Raw genomic sequence first — 25,905 nt, 5'->3', positions numbered from 1 at the left:
TAACCTCAGGCAGGCCATGTCCCTCCTCAGCCTCACTTTCCCCTTGTGTAAAATGAGGGAAAGGACTGAGGCTTCTAAGCCATCTTTCAGCTTAAAGCCTCTTTGACCTTCTATCTGGCTAATGGAGGCACTGACCAGGGGCAAGAATGGATTTGAAAAACGCTTTGAAAAATTCCTAGCAGGAGGCAAAGGAGAAAGAGTCTTTATTTTAGTAGAGCGGGAGGCAGAGGAGTTATGGACAGAGGCTGCCGATGAAAAGGACAGCATCTCAGAGCACTTTGTGGTATTTAATGTCTAATGCATCTTCCCATTAAAGCAGTGGCATCAAATATTTACCAAAGCAGCATTAAAAATTAACCTTTACCATGGGGATGTATAAAGGCCCTAAGTTCCCTGAGAAGTGTCCGAACATCAGGAGGGTAAAGAGACAGGAAGGAAGGCTACAAGCGGGGTGTGAATAATGGAAGCCCCCAAAACCGACACAGCTCCCTGTTGACCCCACTCCCAAAGCCAGGGCAGTCTCTGGTCCTGTCTCTGCAGAGGCTCCCAGCCCTTCGGAGACTCCCAGAGGGCCTGCAGGATAAGGACAGGCCCTCAGCTGGACACCCACTGCCTCCCATGGCCTGGCCCTGCCTCTCTGGGCAGCTGGGATCTATAGGATAGAAAGGAATGAGCTTGTTGGAGTTGAAAGAGACCGGGGCGGGGGGAAGTGGGGAGTGGTCCAGGCACTGGAAATAGCATGTGCAGAGGCACTGAGGCAGAGACAGCCGCACATCCGTCCATCAGAAGAGCAGTCAGGTGGCACGAGTGTGGGGGAGGAAGGATGTGCAGGAGGGGGACGGGTGGGAGATGCAAGTAGGTCTGACTGTACAGGGCCATGGTGAGATGTGGGCTTCTCGGTCCAGGGACAGGGGTGCCCTCGAGGAGAATAACAGGACGCATTTGCCTTTGGGAAGGGAGCTGGGAGTCAACCAGAGATGCTGCCGCTCTCCCACGAGCTGTAGCCACGTCTGCGGCTTGGCCGAGGGTGGTTGTGGGGAGGGGCCGGCACCAGGGATCGGAGTCCGTAAGATTGGCCAGGGCCTGGGGTGGGGGCTGAGAAGGAGGTGGGGGTCCAAGGAGGATGTCTGGGAACCTGGGCTGAGCAGCCTGGGAGATTTTCCAAGATGGGGACCTTGGGGCGGTCGTGGCTTTGGTCTCGGCAGCAAGGAGTGTCTTGAGTTTGAGATGCCCCGAGAGACCACTGCAATGGGCCTGGGGAGGAGCAGCTCCCACCTGTGGCAGGAAGAACTCCAGGGCAAATGGGGTCTGGAAGCCGTGAGAGGATCAGGACAGCTGAGGGGCATGGGACCTGGCCTCGGATGTGGGCTGCGTGCCCTGCCCTCCGCCTGTCGCTCCTGTGATGTCCCCTGCCTGCCGTGCCCACGTCCCCATCCCAGGTACAATCTGTGGGCTCCAAAAACATAGCAGGCACCGTCCTGTCTGCCAGAAGCCGCTGGGCATAGCTGGCACCAAATAGCTTTGTCATCCCCACCCCACTGCCTGCCTTTTACATAGCTGGGATGCCCGCCAGCTTCTTTCTGAAGGAAAGAAAGGTTCCATGTTTCATTATTTAGATTATGTGGCGCCCTATAAAGCACAAAATAATTGTCGTCGCCCTCAAGCAGGATCTTTATTTTGGTTTTTCCTGGAGACCAGGGGAGGTGACTGGGGCGCGGAGCTGAGTGGGGTGTGAGGGAGTTTGCAGAGCACGGCCATTTCGCCTGTGCACCACCTCGCCAGTGGCGTTTCTCTTGCCATTTTGCCAGAAACTCAGGAACTCAGGCTCAGAGAGGCCACAGCATGTGTCCAAAGTCAAACAGCCAGGGGGAAGCTCTCCCAGAGCACCTACAACATGCCCTGGCCCCCCAACACACACACGCAGAGCCCCCAACACACACAGAGCCCCCCAACATACACACACAGAGCCCCCCGACACACACACCAGAGCCCCCGACACACACACCAGAGCCCCCGACACACACACTAGAGCCCCCAACACACACACACCAGAGCTCTCCAACATACACACACACACACACACCAAAGCCCCCAACACAGAGAGCCCCCAACACACACACCAGAGCCTCCAACACACACATACACACCAGAACCCTCCAACACACACACACACATACAGAGCCTTCCAACACACACACACACACAGCCCAACACACACAGAGCCCCACACACACCAGAACCCCCAACACACACAGCCCCCCCCAACAAACACAAGCCCTCCAACAAACACACACAAACACACCCCACTGCCTCATCCACTCCCCATTCCCATCCATCTAGATGGCCCATCAAGATATTTTGCTGAAGACAAAATAAAAATTCCCTTAAGCATCTCTGCGGCCCTGCTTTGAATGTTTTCTCCCGACTCAGTAGGACATACATTTCTTGAGTGCTTTCTGTGTGCCAAGCGTTGTTACATGCACTGTCTCATGTCCTCACATGTAGCAGATGAGTAAACTGAGGTGGCTGGAGATGGTGACTTCGAGCTAAGGCTGAGTGAAGACTGGCACATCCTGGGGTCCTCTCTGCCAGGTGCACACTGAATGGCAAGGCTGGGTCTGAGCCCTCACTTGCCTCCCAGCAACTCTCCCCTGAAGCAAAGAAGGGGATGAAGCTGTGATGCAGAGAAGCCTGATCCAGACACCAGCTCACTCTGGGGGAACCCACACATCCCTGAAGGATGGGACTGGTGCCAGGGAACCCCCAGAGCCACACTGGCACCCGTAGGAAGAGGAAGCAGGAGGCAGAGGGAAGATCTTCCCAGGCAGCCTCGTTCTACAGCAGATTTGCTGGCCTCAGTAAGCAGGGAGCTCCCCATCACTGGGGTGTGCAAGCTGAGGTCAGAGGCTCATTCCCTGAGGATAGAGTAGAGGGATGTGCAGATGCACGATCTGCAAGATCCTCCCTCTCCCAGAATCTCTAGCTCTGCCGTGAAGCCTTGTATTAGCTAGTTGGTGCCGTGTAACAAGTTACCCCACAAGTCAGCAGCTTAAAACAAGCATTTATTTAACCCTTTCTGTGAGTCAGAATGGTGTGAGTCAGGGTGTGGCTTCGCTGGGTCTCCTGGCTTGGGGGTCTCTTAGGAGGCTGCAATCAAAGCATTGGCTGAGACTGGTTATCTCAAGGCTCTGCTGGAGAGGATACACCTCTCAGCTCACTCAGGTGGCTGGTAGCGGGTTCAGGTGTTGGCTGGGGGTGTCGGTTGCTCACCAGGTGGGCCTCTCCACAGGGTAGCTTGTGGCATGACAGCTGGCCGCCCAAAAAGAGGGCTCTGAGAGAGAGAGTTCCAGGTGCAGAGCCCGGTGGAACCCACAGTCTTTTTGGAGCTTAAACTTGGAAGGGACATCCCATCCCTGTCACTTCTATTCTATCCATTTGTTACAAGCGAGCCACTTGGCTCCATCCCCATCCTTTGGTCTTCCTTGGTACGAAAGGGGAGGGTGTGAGTAGCTGAAGGTAGATTCCTTGGAGGCCATCTTAGGGCTGCGTACCACAGCCCTAAGAATCAGAATAGGGGGCTGTGAGCAGCCGCATTTTACAGATGGGGGCACTGAGGACAGAAGGGAAAAGTCAACACTCTGGTGTGTGTGTATTAGGGTCTCTGTTGTGTGTATATTAAGGTCTCTGGTGTGTGTGTTGGGGACCTCATCCAAGGTCACACGGCTTGTGAATTGCTGGGGGCTCTGGTGTGTGTGTTGGGGACCTTGCCCAAGGTCACACGGCTTGTGAATTGCTGGGGGCTCTGGTGTGTGTGTTGGGGACCTTGCCCAAGGTCACACGGCTTGTGAATTGCTGGGGGCTCTGGTGTGTGTGTTGGGGACCTTGCCCAAGGTCACACGGCTTGTGAATTGCTGGGGGCTCTGGTGTGTGTGTTGGGGACCTTGCCCAAGGTCACACGGCTTGTGAATTGCTGGGGGCTCTGGTGTGTGTGTTGGGGACCTCGTCCAAGGTCACACAGCTTGTGAACTGCTGGGCCCAATTCAGGCTGGGGCCTGCAGGACTCTGGTTAAACATCTTGGGCCACATTAGAAGTCTCCCATGCCATGCCCGAGGTGCCCCATCCCGGCAGAGAGCATCCCTCAGAGCGCGGAGGGTGAGCAGGGAGGCAGGCAGGGCTCCAGGGACCTTGCTGCGTCTGCATCCGTGGACTGACATCCCCCGAGAGTGACTACATCCATCAAGACACCTGTGCCCCAAACCCCTGCACATTGGACCCTGCAAAGAGGACATGTCTGCAGGGGATGGGAAGGTGTGTCCAGCCACCAGAGTTCGCACCACACCTGCTCTCTGTCATTTATTCAGCAAACTCTCCCATAAAGCTCTCCCATATGCCAGGCTCTGCACTGGGCTTGGAGAGCGGCTGCCAAAAGGAACCACCATTGAGAAGATCTGGTCCCTAGCAGTCCTCGGGTCTCTCTTCAGCTCCTCCCTGGGCAGCATGGCCCTGAGCCTCACTTTACCCAACTGTAAAATGGAGTCATCGTCTCTTCCCAGTGAAGGTGCAAGAGCTGGGCAATCCCACGGGTCCACCAGGGCTTTGACAAGGCAGGTGCTGGGGCAGAGCACTCTGGCCAGGAAGCAAAAGATGAAGGTTCCCATCTTGGCCCCAGCCTGGATCTGTGCCCATTGCATTGCGTGGATGCACCACTCTGTGTTTCTCCATCACCTTTTGAGGAAACTTGGGTTGTTTCCACCTTCTGGCCGTTATCAGTAAAGCTGCTGTGAACCTTCACATCCACGTCTCCTGGTAAAGTGAATGCACACATCTCTCTCGGGTATTGTGTGAGTGTCCCGTAGCTGCTGTAATAAACTATCACAAATGCAGTAGCTTAAAACAACACGGGTTGAGTCTTGTACGGATCCGGAGGACAGCAGTTGGAAAGGAGACTCATGAACACCTCATGTCAAGGCATCAGCAGCACGGGGCCCTGCTGGAGGCCGTGGGGGTGAGTCTGTTTCCTTGTCTGCTCCAGTTCCCAGAGATGCCCACATTCCTTGGCTCGTGGCCCCTTCCAGATGCAAGGACATCTCTCCGACCTCTGCTCCCATGGCCACATCCCCTCTGCTGACTCTGAGCCTGCTGCCTTCCTCACTTAGGACCCTGTGATGGCATCAGGCCCAGCCAGTTAATCCAGGCTCATCTCTCTCTCCCAAAACCCTCAATTCTATCGCATCAGCAGAGTCTCTTTCTCTGTGTTGAGGCAGCGTTCCTTGGGATGGCCATCTTGCCCCAAATAGGTTCCTTGATGTCCCTGTACTGTCTGCAGGGACACATTTACAAAGTAGGATTAATAGCATCTCCCCCTTTCAGGTCCCTGTGAGAATCCCTTAGAAAAATATGTGAAGGAGGCCGGGCGCAGTGGCTCACGCCTGTAATCCCAGCACTTTGGGAGGCCAAGGGGGGGCAGATCACCTGAGGTCAGGAGTTCGAGACCAGCCTAGCCAACATGGCAAAACCCCATCTCTACTAAAAATACAAAAACTAACTGGGCGTGGTCGTGGGTGCCTGTAATCCCAACTACTCGGGAGGCTGAGGCAGGAGAATCGCTTGAACCTGAGTGGCGGAGGTTGCAGTGAGCCAAGATTGTGCCATTGCCTGGGTGACATAGACTCCATCTCAAAAAAGAAAAGAAAAGAAAAGAAACGTGAAGGCTCCCAGCCCCACACCCCATGTGCATACAGTCAGCGCCAACTAACAGAATCTGTTGCCGCTGCTGGGGAACATATTGTCTCCAGTTCACCTGGAATGAGGCATGTTGTGCCTCATGACTCCTCTGCTTTTGTCTGCAGGAAGGGTTATTGTCACAGATGTTCCACATTCTGGAAGCTTTCATTGTTATTTAAATTACCAGGTGCTCTGTTATCTTCCCACTTAGGTTGCAGGCGCCAGCCCACCAGGCCTGCCAGCTGCAGACCCTCCTCACCCCATGGGCCCTGCTCCCGGTTCCAGGCTCAGCTCCTCTCTCGCCAGGGCCACTAGGGCCAGCAGGGCAGCCTGCTGCTTCCCAGCCTGCCCAGGCCACTGCCCCAGACGAGAGGGGCTGGCTGTGTGGCCCTGCGGTCAGCAGCACAGGCCAAGCTCCACTGCTAGCTAGATATGCAGTTCTGGGTTAGTGACATTGTCTCTCTGAACCTCATTTTCCTCATCAGCAAGTTGCAGGGACTAGTGGTCCCCACCCCTGAGGCTGCTGAGAGAACTGAGGCTACACATGTATGGGGAGTGCTTGGCACAGTGCCTGGTGCAGAAGAGATAATTAGTACCCTGCAGCCCTAATCTTGCTGCTATGAGAATTAGGCATGGATCTTCCATGTCGACTTCCCACAACTTTGGGGTCAGGTCCAGACACCTTCTCCTGGCAGATGAAGTCCTTGTGGCTGCCGCCTCTCCAGACTCACCCCTGCCGGGAGCATCTTGTGCCACGACAGCCATGCTCCTTGTGATCCTCTGAATGGCCTTGGCTGAGGCTGTTCCATCTGCCTGGAGTGCCCTCCCTGTCGTCCCAACAAACCTTGTCCAGGGCCCAGCTCTGTGGCTGCTCCCGAGAACTTTTCCCCCAATTCCCACCCCGGCCAGGGCCCCAAGACTGCCAGACGCTCGCCGCTGACACAGTGTGGGTCTGCTGCTCTTGTTTCGGGGTCCTGGTGTGGCTCCCCCACCAGCTTGGAGCCCTCGAGGGCAGGGCCCACACCTGACTCAGTTCTGAGCCCCCAGCACCCAGCCTAGGCCCTGGCCGAAGGTGCTATAGTTCCAGCTTATGGAAGGCGTGGTGTGAGGGGCCATGAGTTGACACTGAGTGAGGGGAGCGCTGGTGGGCCTGGGCCTGGGATCCACAGAACTGGCCATGAGGGGTGAGATGATCTGCAGAGTGCCTAGGAGGACACATGGCCCCTGCGTCAGGGAAGGCAAGTGCTCTCCATGGCAGGAGTCAGTGGCCACACAGGCACAGCTTCCTGCACTCACAGGTATGTGACCAAGGCGTGCTTGCCATGAGAGCAGAACAAGAGTTGACATTTGCCAAAGATTCCTTCCAGAAGGCTGTGCAATGAGGAAGCATTCCCGGGGCTACTGTGGGCTGATGAGCTGGGCTGTGTCCACAGGAGTGATAGCCCCACTGGGCAGCAGTGAGGATAGCCTAGAGCGGTATAAGGCCCAGAGAGGTTAATGACTTGCCCAGGGTCACACAGCTTCTGAGGGGCAGAGCTGGGACCTGAACCCGGGCTTGTCTGATGTTGAGGCCATGGTCATCTCTGCCATGGGACTCTACAGTGCTGTGTGGTACAGGGTGTTACAAAGGCCTGTGGGAGTCAGACAAGCTGCACAGAAGGGGTGCCCAGTGAGTGAGGTCTTGAAGGATGTATAGGAGTTTTCTAGATGGAGATAGGGGAGGGTGTTCCCAGTAGTGTGAAGAGCACACTGGGGCTTTCTGGAAAGAGAGTACTTTGGAGTGGAGACCACAAAACTGAAAGTAACAGTTCTGTTGGTAAGAGGCCCTGAGGCCCAGCTAAGGCATCAAAACTTTATCCTCTAAGAAGCTATAAGTAGAATGTTTTTTTTAAAAAAAGTCATTGATTTTGAAATATTTCATTTTCTGCAAGAGAATCCATATAGTGTATGTATATATATATGGTATAAAAAGTAATGAAGCAAGCATCACGTTCTCACCACTGACACGAGAAATAGAGCCGCGTCAATGCCATAGCGGCCCTCAGCATGCCCCAGTGGCACCCCTTCCCTCCTGGGTCCACCAGCCTGAATTTTGTGCTTGTCACCCCCAAACAGAGATGTATCCCCAGGGAGTGACGGAAGCCGCTTTGCCCTCCATGGAAACAGCTCTGGGGAATGCAAAGACTGCCATGCAGGGGCAACCATGGGGAGGCCTCGGCCAAAGTCAGGGGTGATGCTGCCCCCACCCCAGAATGGACAACCTCTTTTCCATGTCAGCCTGCAGCAGCAAAAAGGAGTGAGGAGGGGCATGGCTGCTGCCACCCTTATCCCTGAAGGGCCACCACGGGCCAAGAAGGCCAGACTGTGGCCCACAGGCAAGCGTTTGGCTCTGCATTTTAAGTTTTCCAGGTAACTGAGCAGCTTAAAAGGGAATGGCCTGTAAAGGAGTGAGCTTACCGTTCCCGGGGAAACCAAGCAAAGGCCTCGACCATCACCTGGACCTCCTCTCCAAGCCTCCTCTGACTTTCTGTCCCTCTTCCCTCAGCCCCTGGGCTTCCTCTGTCCCAACCTTTACCAGCCTAATGACACTGTCTGCACCTGCAGACAGGGTCTCCAAGGCCAGAGACTGGATTGTCACCAGGTCCTGGGCTGAGAATGAGTCCATGTCACATCCTTCCCTTCCTGTGCAGCACGGAGGTTGGAGATGGGCTCTCAGATCAGGCCGTAACTGAACACAAGTCCAGCCTCTTGCAGAATCCAATGAACAGAACGAGGTCTAGTAGAAAGAAAGTGACTTTATTCCAGAGCTTGGTTAAGAGGAAACAGTACAGGCTCCTGACTTAAGGGAATCACTTCAGCTTTTGGGGAGGAAAGTGGGGTCTTTAAAGGGGAACTTGGTGTGAAAGAGGTGCAGGGTCCACGTGACTTGCTTGTATGTCTTCTCAGTCGGGTAGTCTGGAGGGCGCCATGGTGGACAGAGCTAGGCTATAAACTGACTGTTGTCTCGAGGCAGTCTCCTAGTGGGGAAGAATCCCAGAGGGTGCCTGGTTTGGTTCAACATTTTGTCCTGAGAATTTCTAAACAAATCGAACTATAGTTGGATATGCCTGCAGTGCAGGGAGCGCCTGGTGGAGAGGAGGTAAATGTTATAATTGCGTTCCTGAAGAGCTAAGAGGTGAACACACAGGGAAAAAGAAGAAAGGTAAAGATAAATTCTAGGAAAATTGGACACTCGGTTGCAAGCCCCCCTAAGCTGAAATTCTGACATTGTGGCCCAGCCACCACAAAGATCAGCAGAACCTTGGGTCATCTCCTCTATTTTGGCACATATACTTCTATTAATGCAACCCAAAGTCCTTTTCCTTCTCAGCTCCCCTTGGCATGTGAGAATGTCTGCCCGTCCCCACACACAGCCATGCCATGCACAAGCCCAGGGGCAGGAAGCGCTTCTCGGAACCCATTTGTGCAACCGAGGGCTCCGCCCAGGAAGCAGCCCCCATCCTGCTGTTTCCCAGCTCCCCTGGGCCTCTGACTGTTTCTCTTTTTTTTTTTTTTTTTTTGAGACAAGAGTCTTTCTCTTGCCCAGGTGAGAGTGCAGTGGCACAATATTGGCTCACTGCAACCTCCACCTCTGGGGTTCAAGTGATTCTCCTGCCTCAGCCTCCTGAGTAGCTGGGATTACAGGTGCGTGCCACTGCACCTGGCTAATTCTTTGTATTTTTAGTAGAGACGGGGTTTCACCATGTTTGAGCTGGTCTCAAACTCCTGACCTCATGATCCGCCCACCCCGGCCTCCCAAAGTGCTGGGATTACAGGCGTGAGCCACCACACCTGGCCCGTTTCTACCATGTGGCCACCCTGTTGCAAATTTCCACCTAAGAACATAGCAGGGCGGGTGAGGACGCGCTTCCCTTTTTCACGAGCCTTGTGTGATGTTCTCAGGTTTTCAGCCTCATGGTCGAGTCAGCCAGGCTTCATTCTGGTTTCCAACCCTTAGGTCCAGAATGTTGAGCTGGTCACACCTCCTAGTCCATAGCTCCCACATCAGTGGCTGTGATGGGCCCCTTACTGTACCTGCCCCCTGACCCCCCAACCCTCCACGCCTACTCCATCCACCCCACTCTTACATCTTAATTGAGTGTGATGCTCAAATTATGCACAATGCTGGGACATGGAAGTGTTTTCACTTTTCATGTATGGTATTTCTTACCTTTGGCCCAACATTATGTGTGCAAGATCTCTGCATTTGCCACAGGGGCTCTTGCGCCCTCACATCTGAGAACCATACGGAAGCCTGTGTATACATTACAGAATACTATGCAACCATAAAAAAGAACAAGATCATGTCCTTTGCAGGGACATGGATGGAGCTGGAGTCCATTATCCTTAGCAAACTAACACAGGAACAGAAAACCCAATACCACATGCTCTCACTTATAAGTGAGGGCTAAATGATGAGAACACATGGATACATAGAGGGGGAACGACACACACTGGGGCCCACTGGAGGGCGGAAGGTGGGAGGAGGGAGAGGACCAGAAAAATAACTAATGGGTACTAGGCTTCATGTCTAGGTGATGAAATAACCTGTACAACAAACCCCCATGACACACGTTTAGCTGTGTCACAAACCTGCACGTCCTGCACATTTACCCCTGAACTTAAAAGTTTTTTGTTTTTTGAGACAGGGTCTCGCTCTGCCACCCAGGCTGGAGTGCAGTGGTGTGATCTTGGCTCACTGTAACCTCTACCCAGCCAGATTTGAGTGATTATCCTGCCTCAGCCTCCCAAGTAACTGGGACTACAGGTGCCCATCACCACACCTGGCTAATTTTTGTATTTATTTATTTAGAGATGGAGTTTCATTCTTGTTGCCCAGGCTGGAGTGCAATGGCATGATCTCAGCTCACTGCAACCTCCGCGTCCTGGGTTCAAGCAATTCTCCTGCCTCAGCCTCCCGAGTAGCTGGGATTACAGGCATGCGCCACCATGCCCAGCTTATTTTTGTATTTTTAGTAGAGATGGGATTTCACCATGTTGGTCAGGCTGGTTTCGAACTCCTGACCTGGTGATCCGCCCACCTTGGCCTTCCAAAGTGCTGGGATTACAGGCGTGAGCCACTGCGCCCGGCCTTAAAAGTTTTTTTTAAAAAGAAGCAGCTCATGCTAATGCAGTTCCCTAGGAAGGTGATGGGTTGCCCCTAAAGACCAGCTCCAGGGCTTCTTTGGGAAGTGCACACAGAGAGAGGTTGCTAGATAGTCTTCAGAGCACGGTGGCGAGTCCCTTTCGCAGGTGTTCACTTACCTTTCAAATCATCTGATCTCCTAAGTTTGGCTGATTTGATGGCTTTAAAGTGACATCTCATGGTCTTACAAATGTTGTTATCTAGGTAATAAATAGATTTTATTTTTTCAAAGCAGTTTTAGGTTTACAGAAAAATTGAGTGGAAAGTACAGAAATTGCCCAGGGGAGGAAGGTGGGAATTCAAGACTAAAGTTCAGGGCAGAGGGCTCAGCATGTAAGTGGCATTAATGCCACAAATCGTGAATCTTGAATCTCGAAGACCAATGCCCAGGGAAGGAAAGCAGGGCATGGGAGGTGGCTGAGGACAGCTGTCCAAGCCTGCCTGGTCTCTGCGTGGCTCTCCATTGTGTGGGAGCTGTTGTTTTTGACCTGGCATCCTGCTGATGGACACTTCAGTGATCCGAATCTTCTGCTGTGACCCACCTTTCTGTGATGAATGTGCTTGTACCTATGTTGCCCTTGGGAGCATGTCTGTAGGATAATTGTTACGTGAGACCGCTGGGTCAGAGGATGTGGGCATCTGTACTGTAGGCATGTGTCAAATTGCCTTCCACAGAAATGGCCCCAGCATCTCCCCGACTAGCAGTGAAGCAGAAACCCAAACCAGCACACGCATCGGGTGCTCAGCCCAGTTGATCGGTGTCAGGGTGGCAAGTGAAGGAGTGCAGATGCTCCTTTTTGTCTGCGCTCTGAAATCCTCTCATTATGGCTTTAATTTGCATTTCTCTTATTTTAGGCTTTGGATTTGCTGTTTGACAGTTTCTCTCTCTCTTCTTGGCAATTGGTCTGTTTAGATTCTACCTTCCCAGATCCTTTGGGTAATTTCTCTTTTCTTGGAAATTGATCCATTTCTTGGAGGCTTCCTGATTTCTGTAGAGTTGAGCAGGCAGTCACCTTTGTTCTTCTGTTTGTTCAGTTCATCTTAATTGAGTGCGGACCCTGTGCCAGGCATCGTTATTGGCCCTGGGGATACAGTCATGGGCCAAAAGCAGCAAAAAGCCTGCTTTTATGGAGACTGCAGACAATTTTTAAAATGTATATGTTAAATATGTGGACTGTCAGACGGTGATAATGCGTTTGAGATAGAGGATAATTTTAAACAGGTGGCCAAAGGGATCACTAAAAAGGTGACTTAAAGGAGATCAGGGATTCAGCCTTGGGTTTATCTGGGAGAATAGACAGGAACATGCTGGTACGGATGGTGTATTAGTCAATGTGCTCCAGAGAAACAGAACCAATTGCATATAGACACACATGAAGACTACACACTGTGGGGAGTTGGCTCTTGCAGCTATGCAGGTTGAGGAATTCCAAAGGTCTGGGTTAGCAAGCTGGAGACCCAGGAGAGCCGATGGTGTGAGTTCCAGTGTGAGTCGAGGGCCTGAGACCCAGGAGAGCCAATGGTGTGAGCTCCAGTTTGATTTGAGGGTCTGAGACCTAGGACAGCCGGTGGTGAGTTCCACTGTGAGTCGATGGCCTGAGACCCAGGAGAGCTGATGGTGTGAGTTCCAGTGTGAGTCAAGGGCCCGAGACCCAGGAGAACCCATGGTGTAAGTTCCAGTGTGAGTTGAGGACCTGAGACCCAGGAGAGCTGATGGTGTGAGTCGAGGGCCCTGAGACCCAGGAGAGCTGATGGTGTGAGTTCCAGTGCTGAGACCCAGGAGAGCTGATGGTGTGAGTTCCACTATGAGTCAAGGGCCTGAGACCCAGGAGAGCTGATGGTGTGAGTTCCACTATGAGTCAAGGGCCTGAGACCCAGGAGAGCCAATGGTGTGAATTCCAGTCCCAGCCTGAGTCTAAAGGGAGGAGAAGAACGATGTCCCCACTTAAAGGCAGGCAGAGATAGCATGAATTCCCCCTTACTTGTTGGTTCTGTTTAGGCCTCCAGCGGGTTGGATGAGGCCACCTGCACAGGGGAGGACACAGTTTTCCTCCATCTGCCAGGTCACATGTTCATCTCGTCATGAAACACCTTCACGACACACCCAGAAAAATGTCTCACCAAATATCAGGGCACCCTGTGGCCCAGTGAAATTGATACAAAACAAACCATTACCATTGGAGTGGAGAGAATGAAAATGAAGAGTGAGGAATAGGACAGGGAGGTGATAGGGTGGGAAGGGCTTTAGCTTCTGCTCTGAGTGAATCTGAGCCACTGAGGGTTTTGAGGAAAGGGGTGATGTAACTGGACTTAGGTTTCCTCAGGGCTCCTCTGGCTGCCGTGTTGAGAGCAGATGGAAGGGGCTGACCAGCGCAGACACCACTGCAAGAATCCTGCCAGCCTGGACCACAGTAGGAGCAGTGCAGGCAGCAGGAAGTGTAAGGCTTATTGAGATTCTGAAGGAAGGGCCAATGGGATTTGCTCCTGGGTTGGATATGGGGTGTGAAAGGAAGACGAGGGGTCAAAGATGACTCCAGGCCTCTGAGGAGAGCAACTGGCAGGATGGAGTTGTATTTCCTGAGGTCAGGAAAATTGTGGGAAAAGCTAGATGGGGGAGGAAGGTTGGGATTTTAGTTTGGGGTATATTCAGTTTTGAGGTGTCTATTAAATATCCATTTGGTGACATCCAGTAGACACGTTGGCCATCAGAATAGAGTTTAGGTGAGAGTTTAAGGGTCAAAAGTCATCAACATATCTCCAGCCTGGGTGACAGAGTGAAACTCCGACTCCATCTCAAAAAAATATATATATATATCAACATACAGTGTTTAAATCCTTGGAAGGAGATGAGGTCCATGAGTGAGTAGAAAGAGTGGAGAAGAGGAGGTCGGGAAGATGTGGGCGGATCAGCAAAGGGCTGGAGCAGGAGCAGTGGGAGGAGGAGGACCAGGAGAGGGGACTGCAGTGTCCTGGAAGCAGGTGGAGTGATCACTTGAGTCAATGCTGCTGGGAGGATGAGTGAAAGGGGGACTGAGAATTGACCACTGGGTTTATTAACATAGAGGTCTTTGGTGACCTTGACAAGGGCAAATTCTGCAGAGGAGTTGGAAGAAAAGTCTGTTGGGAGGGGCTAAGTGATGGCGAGAAGTGAAGCTGGAGAGCAAAAGTGCAGAGAATCATTCCAAGCAGTCACCTCCACCTTCTACATATTATATCTCCTGCTTCATTAGATTCTTCAGCAGTGAATATGTCTCATTGTGTTTCAAAGAACAAGTAGTTGGGGCCAGTTATGGTGGCTCATGCCTGTAATTCCAGCATTTTGGGAGGCCAAGGCAGGAGGATTGCTTGAGGCCAGGAGATCAAGATCAGCCTGGGCAACACAGCAAGACCTCATCCCTGCAAAAATTTTTTTAATTAGCTGCGTGTAGTAGTGTACACCTGTAGTCTTAGCTACACAGGAGGCTGGGGCACGGGAATCACTTTAGCCCAGGAGTTTGAGGTTGCAGTGAACTATGATTGCACCATTGCACTCCAGCTAGGGTGACAGAGCAAGAGCCTGTCTCTAAAAAAATAATAATTTAAACATTGAAAAAAGAACATGGAGTTATTTATGAGTTCCTTTCTTTTGCTGTTAACTCCATTTCTGTTTTCATTTATTTATTGCTACTGTATGTCTTTCTTAGGTTTATTTTGTCTTTCTTTTCTAACTTTTTGAGTTGGGCAATTCATTCTTTCTCATTTATGAATAAGATCAGTGTTTTAAGGCTATGTATGTTCCTCTTAGCATTGGCTCGGCTGTATCCCACAGGTCCTTAAATATATATTTTGCTATTGTCTAGGTATTCTGCAGTTTTTATTTTTTGCTCTCTTTAACTCAAGGTTATCTAAGTGTTTATAGACCTCTTGGTGGCAAAGTTTGGTTTAGTCTGTGGTTTTGTTGTTAGTATTTTCAAATTCTAGTATATTTTCATCAGAGAATGTTGTCTGATTTCTGTTTTTTTGAATTTACTCTTTGTGGCCTGATAGTCACTTTTTGTGTATGCACTTTCAAGAGCATTTGCGTAGAATGAAGGTACACTGTGTTTTACAAACACACACACACAGTTGTTAGATTATTTGGCTCCGTATCTCCTTACTTTAGATTTTGCCAACTAATGGATTGAGAAAGGTGAATTAAAATGCACTAGGCCAGGCATGGTGGCTCATGCCTGTAATCCCAGCACTTTGGGAGGCCTAGGTGAGCAGATCACGTGTGGTCAGGAGTTCGAGACCAGACTGGCCAACAAGGTGAAATCTCATTTCTACTAAAAATACAAAAAAAAAAAAAAATTAGCCAGACATGGTGGTTGATCACCTGTTATCCCAGCTACTCAGGAGGCTGAGGCAGGAGAATCGCTTAAACCCAAGAGATGGAGGTTGCAGTGAGCAGAGATTGTACCACTGCACTCCAGCCTGGGCAACAGAGTGAGACTGTCTCAAAAAAAAAAAAAAAAAAAAAATGCACTAATACTAGCACACTCTGCTTTTTCTCCCTAAGTTTCCAGTCTTGCTCTATGAATATTGAGGCTATGCTATTTGGTACATGAACGTTCATTACTGTTAGAGCTTCATGGTGACTCTCATGCTTCACCCTCACACAGTGCCCTTCTTTTTTCTCATTCAATATTTTTTCCCTGACTTCAACTTTGTCTGATATTAAGATTATGACCCCTGATTTATCTTCATTTGCATTTGTTTGTTATGCTTCTGCTCATCCTTTTTAAAAATTATGGTAAAATGCACATAACATTTATCATTTTAACCATTTTTAAAGTATACAGTTGAGGGGTATTAAGTACTTCTCACTATAGTGCAACCACAACCATCATCATCATCTGTCTGTAGAACTTTGTGAAAATCATCTGCTCCTTTTTTTTTTTTTAGATGGAGTCTTGCTCTTGCTCTGTCACCTAGGCTGGAGTGCAGTGGTGTGATCTTGGCTTACTGCAACCTCTGCCTCCCGGGGTTCAAGCGATTCTCTTGCCTCAGCCTCCTGAGTAGCTGAGACTGCAGGCACCCACCACCACGCCCGGATAATTTTTTTGTATTTTTAGTAGAGATGGGATTTCATCATGTTGGTCAGACTGGTCTTGAACTCCTGACCTTGTGATCTACCTGCCTTGGCCTCCCAAAGTGCTGAGATTACAGGTGTGAGCCACCACACCCAGCCCTGCCCATCCTTTTCTATGAAACCTTGCTGAATCATTCTACCTTCAGTGCCTCTGTTTGTGATCAGTCTTTTTTTTTTTTTTTAAGCAAGTGTGTATGGCTCATTAACATTTACTGATATGGCAGATGCATTTGGTCTTAGTTCTGTCATCATTGTTTGATAGGCTTTCTGCTTTTATAGTTTTGTGGGGGTTGTCAATTTTTACCATATGGTCTGTTGTCTTTGTTTTATTTTCTATGTGTATGTCTTCTAGATAATTTGGAAAGCTGCGTTTTTGATCCCATGGTTATCTTCATAATTATGACATGATATCTTTAATCCTTTTATTTCTCTAGACAACATTTATTTTCTCCCTACTGTGAAAAGTATCAAAATTAGAATATTTCTACTTCCCCTCCTCTTGTCTCCCTTCCATCAAGTTATTTTAGTTGATTATATTTTTTGTTTACCTTGATGCCTCTAATTTTAAACTTCTAAGCAATTCTTCAGACCCCCAACTATATATGAATGTCATAGTTTACTTATATTACCTCCCTGCTTCTCATATCCACCCCTCCAACTTTTTATTATTTATGCCAGTTCTCTGTTTTGTTTCATTCTTTTCTGTGATGGTCATAATCTTTAGATTGGCTGCAATAGTCCTACAGTTACACAAATTCTACGCTCATTGCTGGCACTCTTGGCAGGGCTCCATTTATATCTTGACCCCTGATTTCTCTTCCTTGCATTTGTTATGCTTCTGCTCATCCTTTTTATGAATTGTGGTAAAGTGCATATAACATAGCGTTTACCATTTCAACCATTTTTAAGTATACGGTTCAGGGGCATTAAGTACCTTCTCACTGTAGGGCAACTGATATGGTTTGGCTGTGTCCCCACCCCCAAATCTCATCTTGAATTGTAACTCCCACAATTTCCATGTGTCATGGGAGGAACCTGGTGGGAGGTAATTGAATCATGGGGGCAGGTCTTTCCCATGCTGTTCTCATGGTGAATAAATCTCGTGAGATCTGACGGCTTTACAAATGGGAATTTTCCTGCACAACCTCACTCTCTCTCTCCCTTTGCCTGCCACCATCCACATAAGATGTGACTTGCTCCTCCTTGCCTTTTGCCATGATTGTGAGGCCTCCCCAGCCATATGGAACTGTGAGTCCAATTAAACCTCTTTCTTTTGTAAGTTGCCCAGTCTCGGGTATGTCTATCAGCAGCGTGAAAATGGACTAATACAGCAGCCATCACTGCCATCCATCCATCCACAGAACTTTAAAAAAATCATCTGCCCATCCTTTTATAGTAAACCTTTCTGAATCATTCTTGATTTGCCTAAGGGTATCCTTAATAATTTTTTTAAGAAGGGGTCATGGGAACTTTAATTCAAAAATATGACCGACATGTTTTTCTGTTGACTTTATTCTTGAAAGATGGTTCATTGGGCTTTAAATTCTTGGTTTATTCATTCATTTGACAAATGTTTATTAAGCCCCTACAGTATGCCAGTTACTGTTCTAGGCCCTGGCAATGCAGCAATGTGTAAAACACACAATCACCTTAACCCTCTTGTAGCTAACTTTCTATTTGGGGAAGACAAACAATAAACTATTCAAGTAAGTACAATAGGTGGTATGCTGGATAGAGGTGTGTGCTATGGAGAGAAAGCAGGTGATGGAGAGTACCTGGATCTGACTTTGTTCTGTGAAGCAGAGGAGATGGCCCCACAGATTCTCTCACCGTTAGCCCCTGTACACGTCCCCACTAATGCAAAGGGTGGAGAATAGGTTCTGCCTCTTGGCGTATCACTCACTCTGGGGAGGTGGGCTTTGCTGGCTTTGTCGGAGCCACTCCCTTGACTTCTCCATTTGGTTGAAGATGGTTTATCAGTTAAGAACACTCACCAGATGCAATTTATGCAAGTAAAAGAAATTCAACTGCAGTGGTATGGAGGGGGTAGTCCAGGGCTGCCACCAGAACCGAGTTTCTCCCTGCTTTCTACTCCACCTGTGTTAGTGAACGTCCTTCATTCTCATTCATGCAAGATAGTTCATCTTCCCCTGGATTCATGTCCCCTTCCCAACAGACTCCCACTTACACAGCATTAGCCAGACTGGGTCATGTGACCACCCCTGCTTGCAAGGGAGTCTAGGAAGGTAAGTATTTGTGACTGGGCAATTGCTCTTATAATAGACACAGGGCAGTGGGGTTCATGCTGCTTGCCACAGATGGAGTTTGTATTTCTTTTCCTCATTGTCTTGTTTGCAACTTGACTCTGCCAATCAAAGCTATAAGTGCCCCGCAGACCTGTTTCCACACTGTAGATCTTGTTCCACTGGTCTCCTGGCTTTTTCCTATTCCAGGAGCACCTTAGTCTCTTCTTTATAGCTTTGTATGACATGGTCATATATTAGTGTCATTCCAAAATACATAATGGTTTTTGTCAATATGAATGGTATCTGTATCTGTGTTTAATATTTAGTTTGTTATAGCAACAGTGACCATATAATTTATCAGCCAAATCAGAATACTTTTGAGGGTAAAAGGGGAACAACATTAAAAATTATGTCAGAACAAGTGTTAACTGAGACTGTCCCAAGCCCTGACATATAATTACCCTAGTAATTGCTGAGGTCAATGCACACTGTTGCATTTTATAAATTGATCTGATGTCTTATAGGTTGACTATTATACCTCTATGTCTGCATTCTCCATTCTACTAATTAACCTGTTGATTCTGTTAAATTTTCTATGTAAGTTATCCACAATTAACTGTAATTTGGTTCTTCTATTCCAGTCCTATTCTATGCTTATTTTTCTTGTCTTAGTGCATGGGCCAGAGCTCTAGTACTATATGGAGCTATAATGATAGCAGACATTTTTGTCTTGCTTCCAATCTTCAAGTCACGTGGTTCACAATGTTCAGAAGACAAAACCCACGTGCTCAGAGGAAACCTGGCTTCTTCCGGCACTGAGGCCAGAGAGAAATGTCCCCATGGAGGAGACACCATGTGATACTTTTTTTCCTTGTATTTCCTCCAGAAAACCCTTTTGCTGTGCCTCAGGATGGAGGAGATGAGATCTGAAGCACCCGGTGCAGCCTCCGAGAACAACTTCTACAGAGATGCCAGGGACGGCCGAGGTAGCGGTGGTGGCAGAGGAGGAAATGCTGCCTGTGCCCAAAGTCCCCTTCCGCGGACTTCTAAGATTAGGAGCAAACTCAGGGGTAGGGGCTGGGGGTGCAGGGGAGGGGATTCTGAGCCACCTGTCCGCAAGCAATAGTCCTATTTTGGGCTGGTGGCTTCTGAGAGGTGACTCATTGTGGACTCAGGATGACCAAGACAAAGTAACTCTGGCTGATTCCAGCCAGGAGGATTGAGGCCTGTGAGTTATACCCGTGGTTGGAAACCGAAGCTTCCCTTGCCCCCGCTCCCTCCAACAGCGGCCCCTTGGGGCTATTTGTGTCAGAATATTGAATGTGCGTGTGTGCGCGCGTGTGTGATTTGGGGTGTTCTTTTTGTTTGTTTGCTTGGTTGGTTTTTATTGGGGTTTCCCCCCTCAAGTTCTCTGATGGGCATGAGTCACCCTCTGGCTGGGGGTTCTCATCCGTGTCAATGTCCGAGCCGCAAGCTTCTTGCTAAGCACAGGGTACAGCCCCTCTGTGTCTCGGGGAGCACTGGGGATTTGAAAATGCCAGTCAGGGTTAGTTCTTACAGAATTCATTCTTGTAACAATAGTAATACTAAGGGTTGCATCTCAGGCTGACCACAGGACAGGTACCAAGTTAAGTGTTTTCACGCACTCTCTCTCTCTCTCACCACCTGGGGAGGCAGGTATGATTAACCCCCTGCAGGGAAAGCTCACAGTGGGGAAGGCAGGTATGATTAACCCCCTGCAGGGAAAGCTCACAGTGGGGAAGGGGTGCCCAGGGCCACATGGCCAGAAGGAGACCAACCCCTCGCCTGACCTTGGGTGCAGGAACCCAAAGTCCAGGTTCCAACTCCCTGGACGTGACATGCTCCCCAGCCAGGGCACACCCTGCACAATGCCGGGAGCATCTCCTTGATGCCTCCACAGACCATCGCCCTGAGTTCTCCACCATCACCGCCTGGAGCGCTGATCCACTCAGCACATTCTGGCTAAGCATCTGCTGTGTGCCAGGCCCCGTGCTGGGCAGTGATGGGAACGAAAGATGAGTCAGACCTCACCTCTGCCCCTGGGGAGCCTCCCATCTGGTAGAAGACACAGACACATGGATCTTTGCTGGAAAGGGTAACAAGGCTATGGAAACCCAGGGAGGAGGGTTCTAGAGATCCATCCACTTTCAAGTGGGACTTCCACGAACACCTACATGCCCATACCATCAACCCACAGAGCTAATCAGCCCCACTCCTGCCCCGCTGCCCTGGGGCACCTATGAGATGGCATCACCTAAATCATCACAAACTTCTCCAAAGGCCACGCTGCCAGTGTAGACACACTCATTCCATGGGTGTGAGTGATACCAAATCTCCCCCAGCTCTTAGCTCAGGAGGCCCTGCTTGATAAATGTGTGTGTCCTCTGACCCAGTTTCCTCATTTCATCAGACCTAGTGTTCTCACACTGACCACCCATCCATTCACCAGACACGACAGTGAGCAAGGCAGGTCCCTGCTCACTGTGCTAGCTTTCTAGCTGGGGAAGGAAGACAGTGAAGAAGGAAGGTGGCAAGGGTGGTGAGTGCTGTGCCAGGAACTCAGTTTGAGGGACACGTGAGTGAGACCCTTGTGGACCTGGGGTGGTCTGGGAAGTCCTTGAGCAGATGATTGAAGCCCAGATTTGAATGACACACACGAGCCAGTAATGGGCGTTAAAGATAGGAAAAGAAAGAGCATTCCAGGCAGAAGGAATGGCTAGTGCAAAGATCCTGTGGCAGCCACCGGCTTGGTGGTTTCAAGGAAGCACAAGAAAGCCAGGTGGCTGGGGCCCCAGAGGGAAGGAAGGCAGACGGAGATGAGGGTGGTAGTGCCCAGTTCTGGGCTCTGCTGTGAGTCAAGCTGTGCAAACCCAATGCCCTGCCTTTGGAAAAGCAGAACAAACTTGCTAGGGCATTAAGCAGCCTCCATTCTGCCTGGCTGTCCGTCCTCTCAACAGCCCCATGAAGAAGGGGCTCTCCCCATTTTATGGACGAGAAGACAGACTCAGCCGGGTCAAGTGGCTTGCCCAGGATCACACAGGTCGGCTGTGGAAGACCCAGGCCCCTGGCTTCAGTCTTTGGGTCTAGCTGTCTCCTCCAGGCAGTGCTGCCACTGTCCAGGCATATGGCTTGGTAAAGTGGGAGAACCTCTGCTTGGGGTCTTGATTAGAGAAAGGCATGGCTTCCTCTCCCCTGATGTGAGCCATCCCAGGGCCATGTTGCCATAAGGGGGTGCACAGCCTGTCCACTAGCCCAGCTGGGGAAGCCACAGCTGTGTCCCATGTGCAGTGCCTCAGAAGGCAGAGGAAGGCTGTGTCCCATGTGCAGTGCCTCAGAAGGCAGAGGAAGCCTTGGGGTGGGTGCCCAAGACCCAGATTCTGACATCAGCTCTGCCACTGAGAACAGCGTGACCTCAGGCAAGGTCTGTTACCTCAGTTTCCCCATCGATAAGAGGAAGGAGTCAGATGGGTATTTAAGGAGTTTGCAACCCTTGTGTCCTGCTGTCCTGGATGATGCTCTGTAGGTGCTTCCTCTGCCGAAAAGGAACTGGTGGCCTTGCCTCCCTCTCCTGGACACCTGGGGTCAGAGGTCACTGCCAAATAGACAGCTAGAGCTGGGGTTCACCTAAGCATCCCTTGAGATTTACAACCTTCTAGGAGGACATTCCTCCTGCCCGCCCCTCTCCCCCCAAGAGGTCTTTTCAGGAATAACTGAAAAACCCATGGGGTTTGTGGTCCTGCTGCTCTGCCGAGTCCCTCTTGGGCAGCCGGGCTGAGGACTGGAACATTCTGTGGCAAGCAGGAGGCCTCAGCAGAGATCACCAAGACCCAGCACACCTGGTATAGATAGCCTGCGGCAAAGGCAGGTGCAGAGTGCAGATAGCCACGGCATCCTCCTTCCTGCAGGTCACCCCCACGAGCCACTTAACCTCTCAGAGCCTCTGCTTCGCACCTGCCAAGTGTGTGAGGTAGGGTATCAGGCAGTCACGGTACTTGCTGTCTCACAGAGGAGCCGACAGGTGAGAACAGTGTGCACGTGGGTGTGAACACTCAATGTGGAAAGCAGGTGTGTGTGTGTGTGTATTCAATCCCCCAATGGTGTCAAGGGCTCCTCAAAATGCCATGGGTCCCCAGGTCATTGTGATAAACACTGTCCCCATCCTGCTGTGGTTGTGGCTGGCAGGTCCTTCAATGAGTAGAGTGTCCCTGAGAACAAGATGGATGCAGGGTAGTGACAAGTTCAAGCATAGCTAGAGTTACTGTTTTTTTAAGCAACTCCTCAACCTGATTTTTTAAGCTGCCTACTTTTACTTTTTACTGTGAGCTTCTGTCCATCACCACGTAATTTGTAATAATAATAATACAAAAAGAAAAACACGAGAGAAAGAAGAGGACAAGATGTCCACAGAGGAATCTGCATTCGAGGCTGCTTTGCAGAACTACCACGTTTGTAAGGACTGTTTCCCACTGGGAACTGTGTGTAATTAATGAGCAGTTTTATGCTTTCCCTCTCGTCTGTGTACGGTGTGATTGTTGTGTGTTTCAGAAACTCTATTCAGAACCAATAGCTGGTAGTGCCTGCTGGCTCACTGCCCTCAAGTTAGCCTCTGAACGTGCCCTGCACCTAGAGAAGCTGCCTGCTCACCTGCCTCGCCTGGCCGTTCCAGCGGCCAGGCCAGCACCTGATCATGACCATTGCTGATGTTCAACAGGCCTTAATTGAAAACACACACAAGTACATACATGCACACGCAACCAGCTGTGCATGCATGGACGCACATGCACACATAGGTGATTTCACAGGTAGATCTGGTCCCTCTTGCTGTCTCCAATGCTCTAGAAAGCAGCACGTAGGCAGCTGACAGTGTTCCCAGGGTGGGTGGCATCTCCCCTCATCATCAGAAAGATTCAAATTTTGGCCCAGAGCTGAAGAGAAGGACTTGGGAATGTCAGGGAAAACACAACAGGGATGGGGGTTAACAGGCTTCTTTGGCCAGGAGATGGTTCCCAGTTCATCGTCAACCCAAAAGCTCTCTTCAGGTCATGTCAAACAGACCAGAGCTGTGGGTGTGGCTGTGCCTGGCACTGACTCCCCCACAGGCCACTGTCCAGGTCAGCTCAGGATTCCAGCTGCCATCCCCACCCAGGCCCCTCCGCTGGCTCAGCTGCTTTCACAATCACCATGTCTATTAGAGACTGTGCCATTCAAGTAGATGGGGTCCCCGGGGGTGCAGACTTGTAAAATTTTTTATTGGCTTATTTTAATTTTTCAACTTGGCTGAACTGGTCCCCATCAGCAGGAAGAGCCTTCAGAAGTGAATTTACAGATTTCCCCCATGTTTGAAATTAACATAACACGAACCCAGAAGGCAGAGCTTGCAGTGAGCTGAGATCGCACCAGTGCACTCCAGCCTGGGCAACAGAGTGAGACTCTGTCTGGGTAGGTAGGTAAGAAGGAAGGAAGGAAGAACAGACCTGGATGGAGTTATTGGGAACATGTCTTATCAATGTTGAAGGGCCACCTATCACTGCAGGGAGACATCCACGTGGGTTGTTTTCATCTGCTGTGAAAATCTAGGGTTGGAATCATGGAAGCAAACTGCAGGAATTCTTAATCATCCTGCTCACGTGGTAGGCATCAGAGGGTGTCTGCCTGGCCCCCACAGCACTGGGACAGTCCGAGAGGCCATGAGTGGATGACGCCCTGATCACTGCCCTTTGCAGTCCAGGAATACATCACTGGGCTGGGGCCATGCCCTGTGCCCTCTGGAAGACAAGCCTGTGCACTGTGTGCCAGATGCCATGCACAGTGCCCTAGTTCCTTGCTGTAGCACCAACACATCCCACGCTGGTGCTTAAATGCATGCAAACAACTTTGGGGTTTGTGGCCCAAAAAGCTCAAATGTTAAGCAGTCAGGCGAGCTAGAAGAGGTCAGGATCCTCCTAGAAAACTCATTCGATGACACGCACTTCCCTCACCTGTTCAGATACTTGCCAAGCGCCTGCCGCTTGCCTGGCCCTGTACCCAGGTCCCATCTGGGAGCCATTCCTGCTATAGCTGGGACCACCTGTGAAACAGCTAGTTGTGCCTAACAGACATGCTCAGATTCACAAAATGAATTCAGAACACTTACCTGTCCCACCCATGAAAGTGACCTTGGAGGTGTCATTGCCCCCACCACCCCAGTTTCTAGTCCAAGCCAACAGCTGGTGCTAGATAGATGCTTGATGAATGAGCAGATTTGACTGTTAGTTACTCTGTACCTAAAACTCCTATCTTCACATCAAAGCCCTGACAGAGTTGCCCTTGACAGACTGAAATCCAGGGCTGCTGCAGGGTTCACCTCCAGGAGGCACCATTCATGACACTGTCCCACAAATGATAATAGGCTCCCAGAGATATTGTTTACATAGACTGCACTGAGAATGGTGACCCTTGGGTTTGTACAATGAGGTACCCTGTTGAACGACCCTAAACCAGCCTCCAAAATGTGCAGGATCCCACATTGGTCAGCGCCATCCCTGAGCACAGGATCAAAAACTGTAGATGACGTGGCCACCCTGGCCACAACTGGAACCAAGCTGGTGGCCCACGAGGGAGCCGCCTCTTGGAATTGCATGTCAGTTTCTGATATGCAGTTTCTTCCTATTTTTCCCCATTTCCCATTTTAAAGCTAGTGGCATACGTCACAGTCAAATAACCAAGTGGTCAGTGTCTGGAAGATGTGCAGTAACGAGGTGGGGGCTGCAAGGGTGAGGGGCTCAGTCACGTTAACAAGGCAGGAAACCTCCCACAAAAGGCTGATGTGTCGTCCCCAGGGCCAGCTGGACAAGGGCGTGCAGCGGCAGGGGTGGGGGGATGGAAATATTTTCTCTCCCATAAACTCTGACTTCATGTGAGCAGGCATGGGGTCTTCCTGAGAGCTGATAACCGGGAAAACCAAAACCAACAATATTCCTAATAATAATACTAGAATGTAACAAGAATCATGTGTTTTTCACTGACCGCTGTTGCTCTGCTTTTGTCTTTATATACAGTAGTTTTTATAACAACGTCCCTAGGTTTTAATAAAGGAGTGTCATGTCAACTGTTCCCTAGATTGATGTTTGCTTCAGTGTTTCAAAATGAGCTCAAGGGAACCTGTGCCTGCATAATTTGTCACTCTGTTGGGGAGGGTGGAGGACAAGGAGCTGGGGTCCCAGCCAAGGTGGTGTTAGGGGGAGCTGGGCACGCGAGTCCATCCTGAACACTCAATGCCAATGGCAGGTGGACGCCACCTCCAAAGGGGCAGGGGCAAGATCAGAGAGGAGTGACAGAGCCCTGAATCTGACACTAGCACCCGATAAGACAGAGCTGAAAGCACGTGGAGGGTGGGGGGTGGGGCAGGGCGGATCACTGCAGACGGCATGCCATCCGTGGCCCCTGGTGTGACATGCCAGGTGCCTCTTGTTTGTCATCTCATTGGCAAGGGGACAGAGTAACCTCCTTTAATGAGCACTGTGCTCCTGAAAAGCCACCGTCCCTCATGCTGGGACCGTGTGTCCCTCACGCTGGACACAGAGTCAATTCTGGCCCCACCCGCCAGCAGGAGGAGTGAGGATGCAGGAGAAGGGACAGG

The 25,905-nt window shown here is 50.4% G+C and overlaps 1 protein-coding gene across 1 annotated transcript in view; it reads left to right on the top strand.

The window, feature by feature from the left end:
* SHISAL1 (shisa like 1) overlaps positions 1 to 25,384 on the top strand; it is an 89,599-nt gene extending 64,215 nt beyond the window's left edge. The window contains exon 5 of the mRNA XM_054470099.2: positions 19,153 to 25,384. Coding sequence (XP_054326074.1) covers position 19,153 — 1 coding nt within the window. The 3' untranslated portion in view covers positions 19,154 to 25,384. The remainder of the gene's footprint in view (positions 1 to 19,152) is intronic.
* The last annotated feature ends 521 nt before the right edge of the window (positions 25,385 to 25,905 follow it).

Source organism: Pongo pygmaeus, chromosome 23, assembly GCF_028885625.2.
Source record: "Pongo pygmaeus isolate AG05252 chromosome 23, NHGRI_mPonPyg2-v2.0_pri, whole genome shotgun sequence".
NCBI classification, from domain to species: domain Eukaryota; kingdom Metazoa; phylum Chordata; class Mammalia; order Primates; family Hominidae; genus Pongo; species Pongo pygmaeus.
The sequence above is the reverse complement of the archived record's forward strand: the minus strand, read 5'-3'. Positions and strand labels throughout refer to the sequence as shown.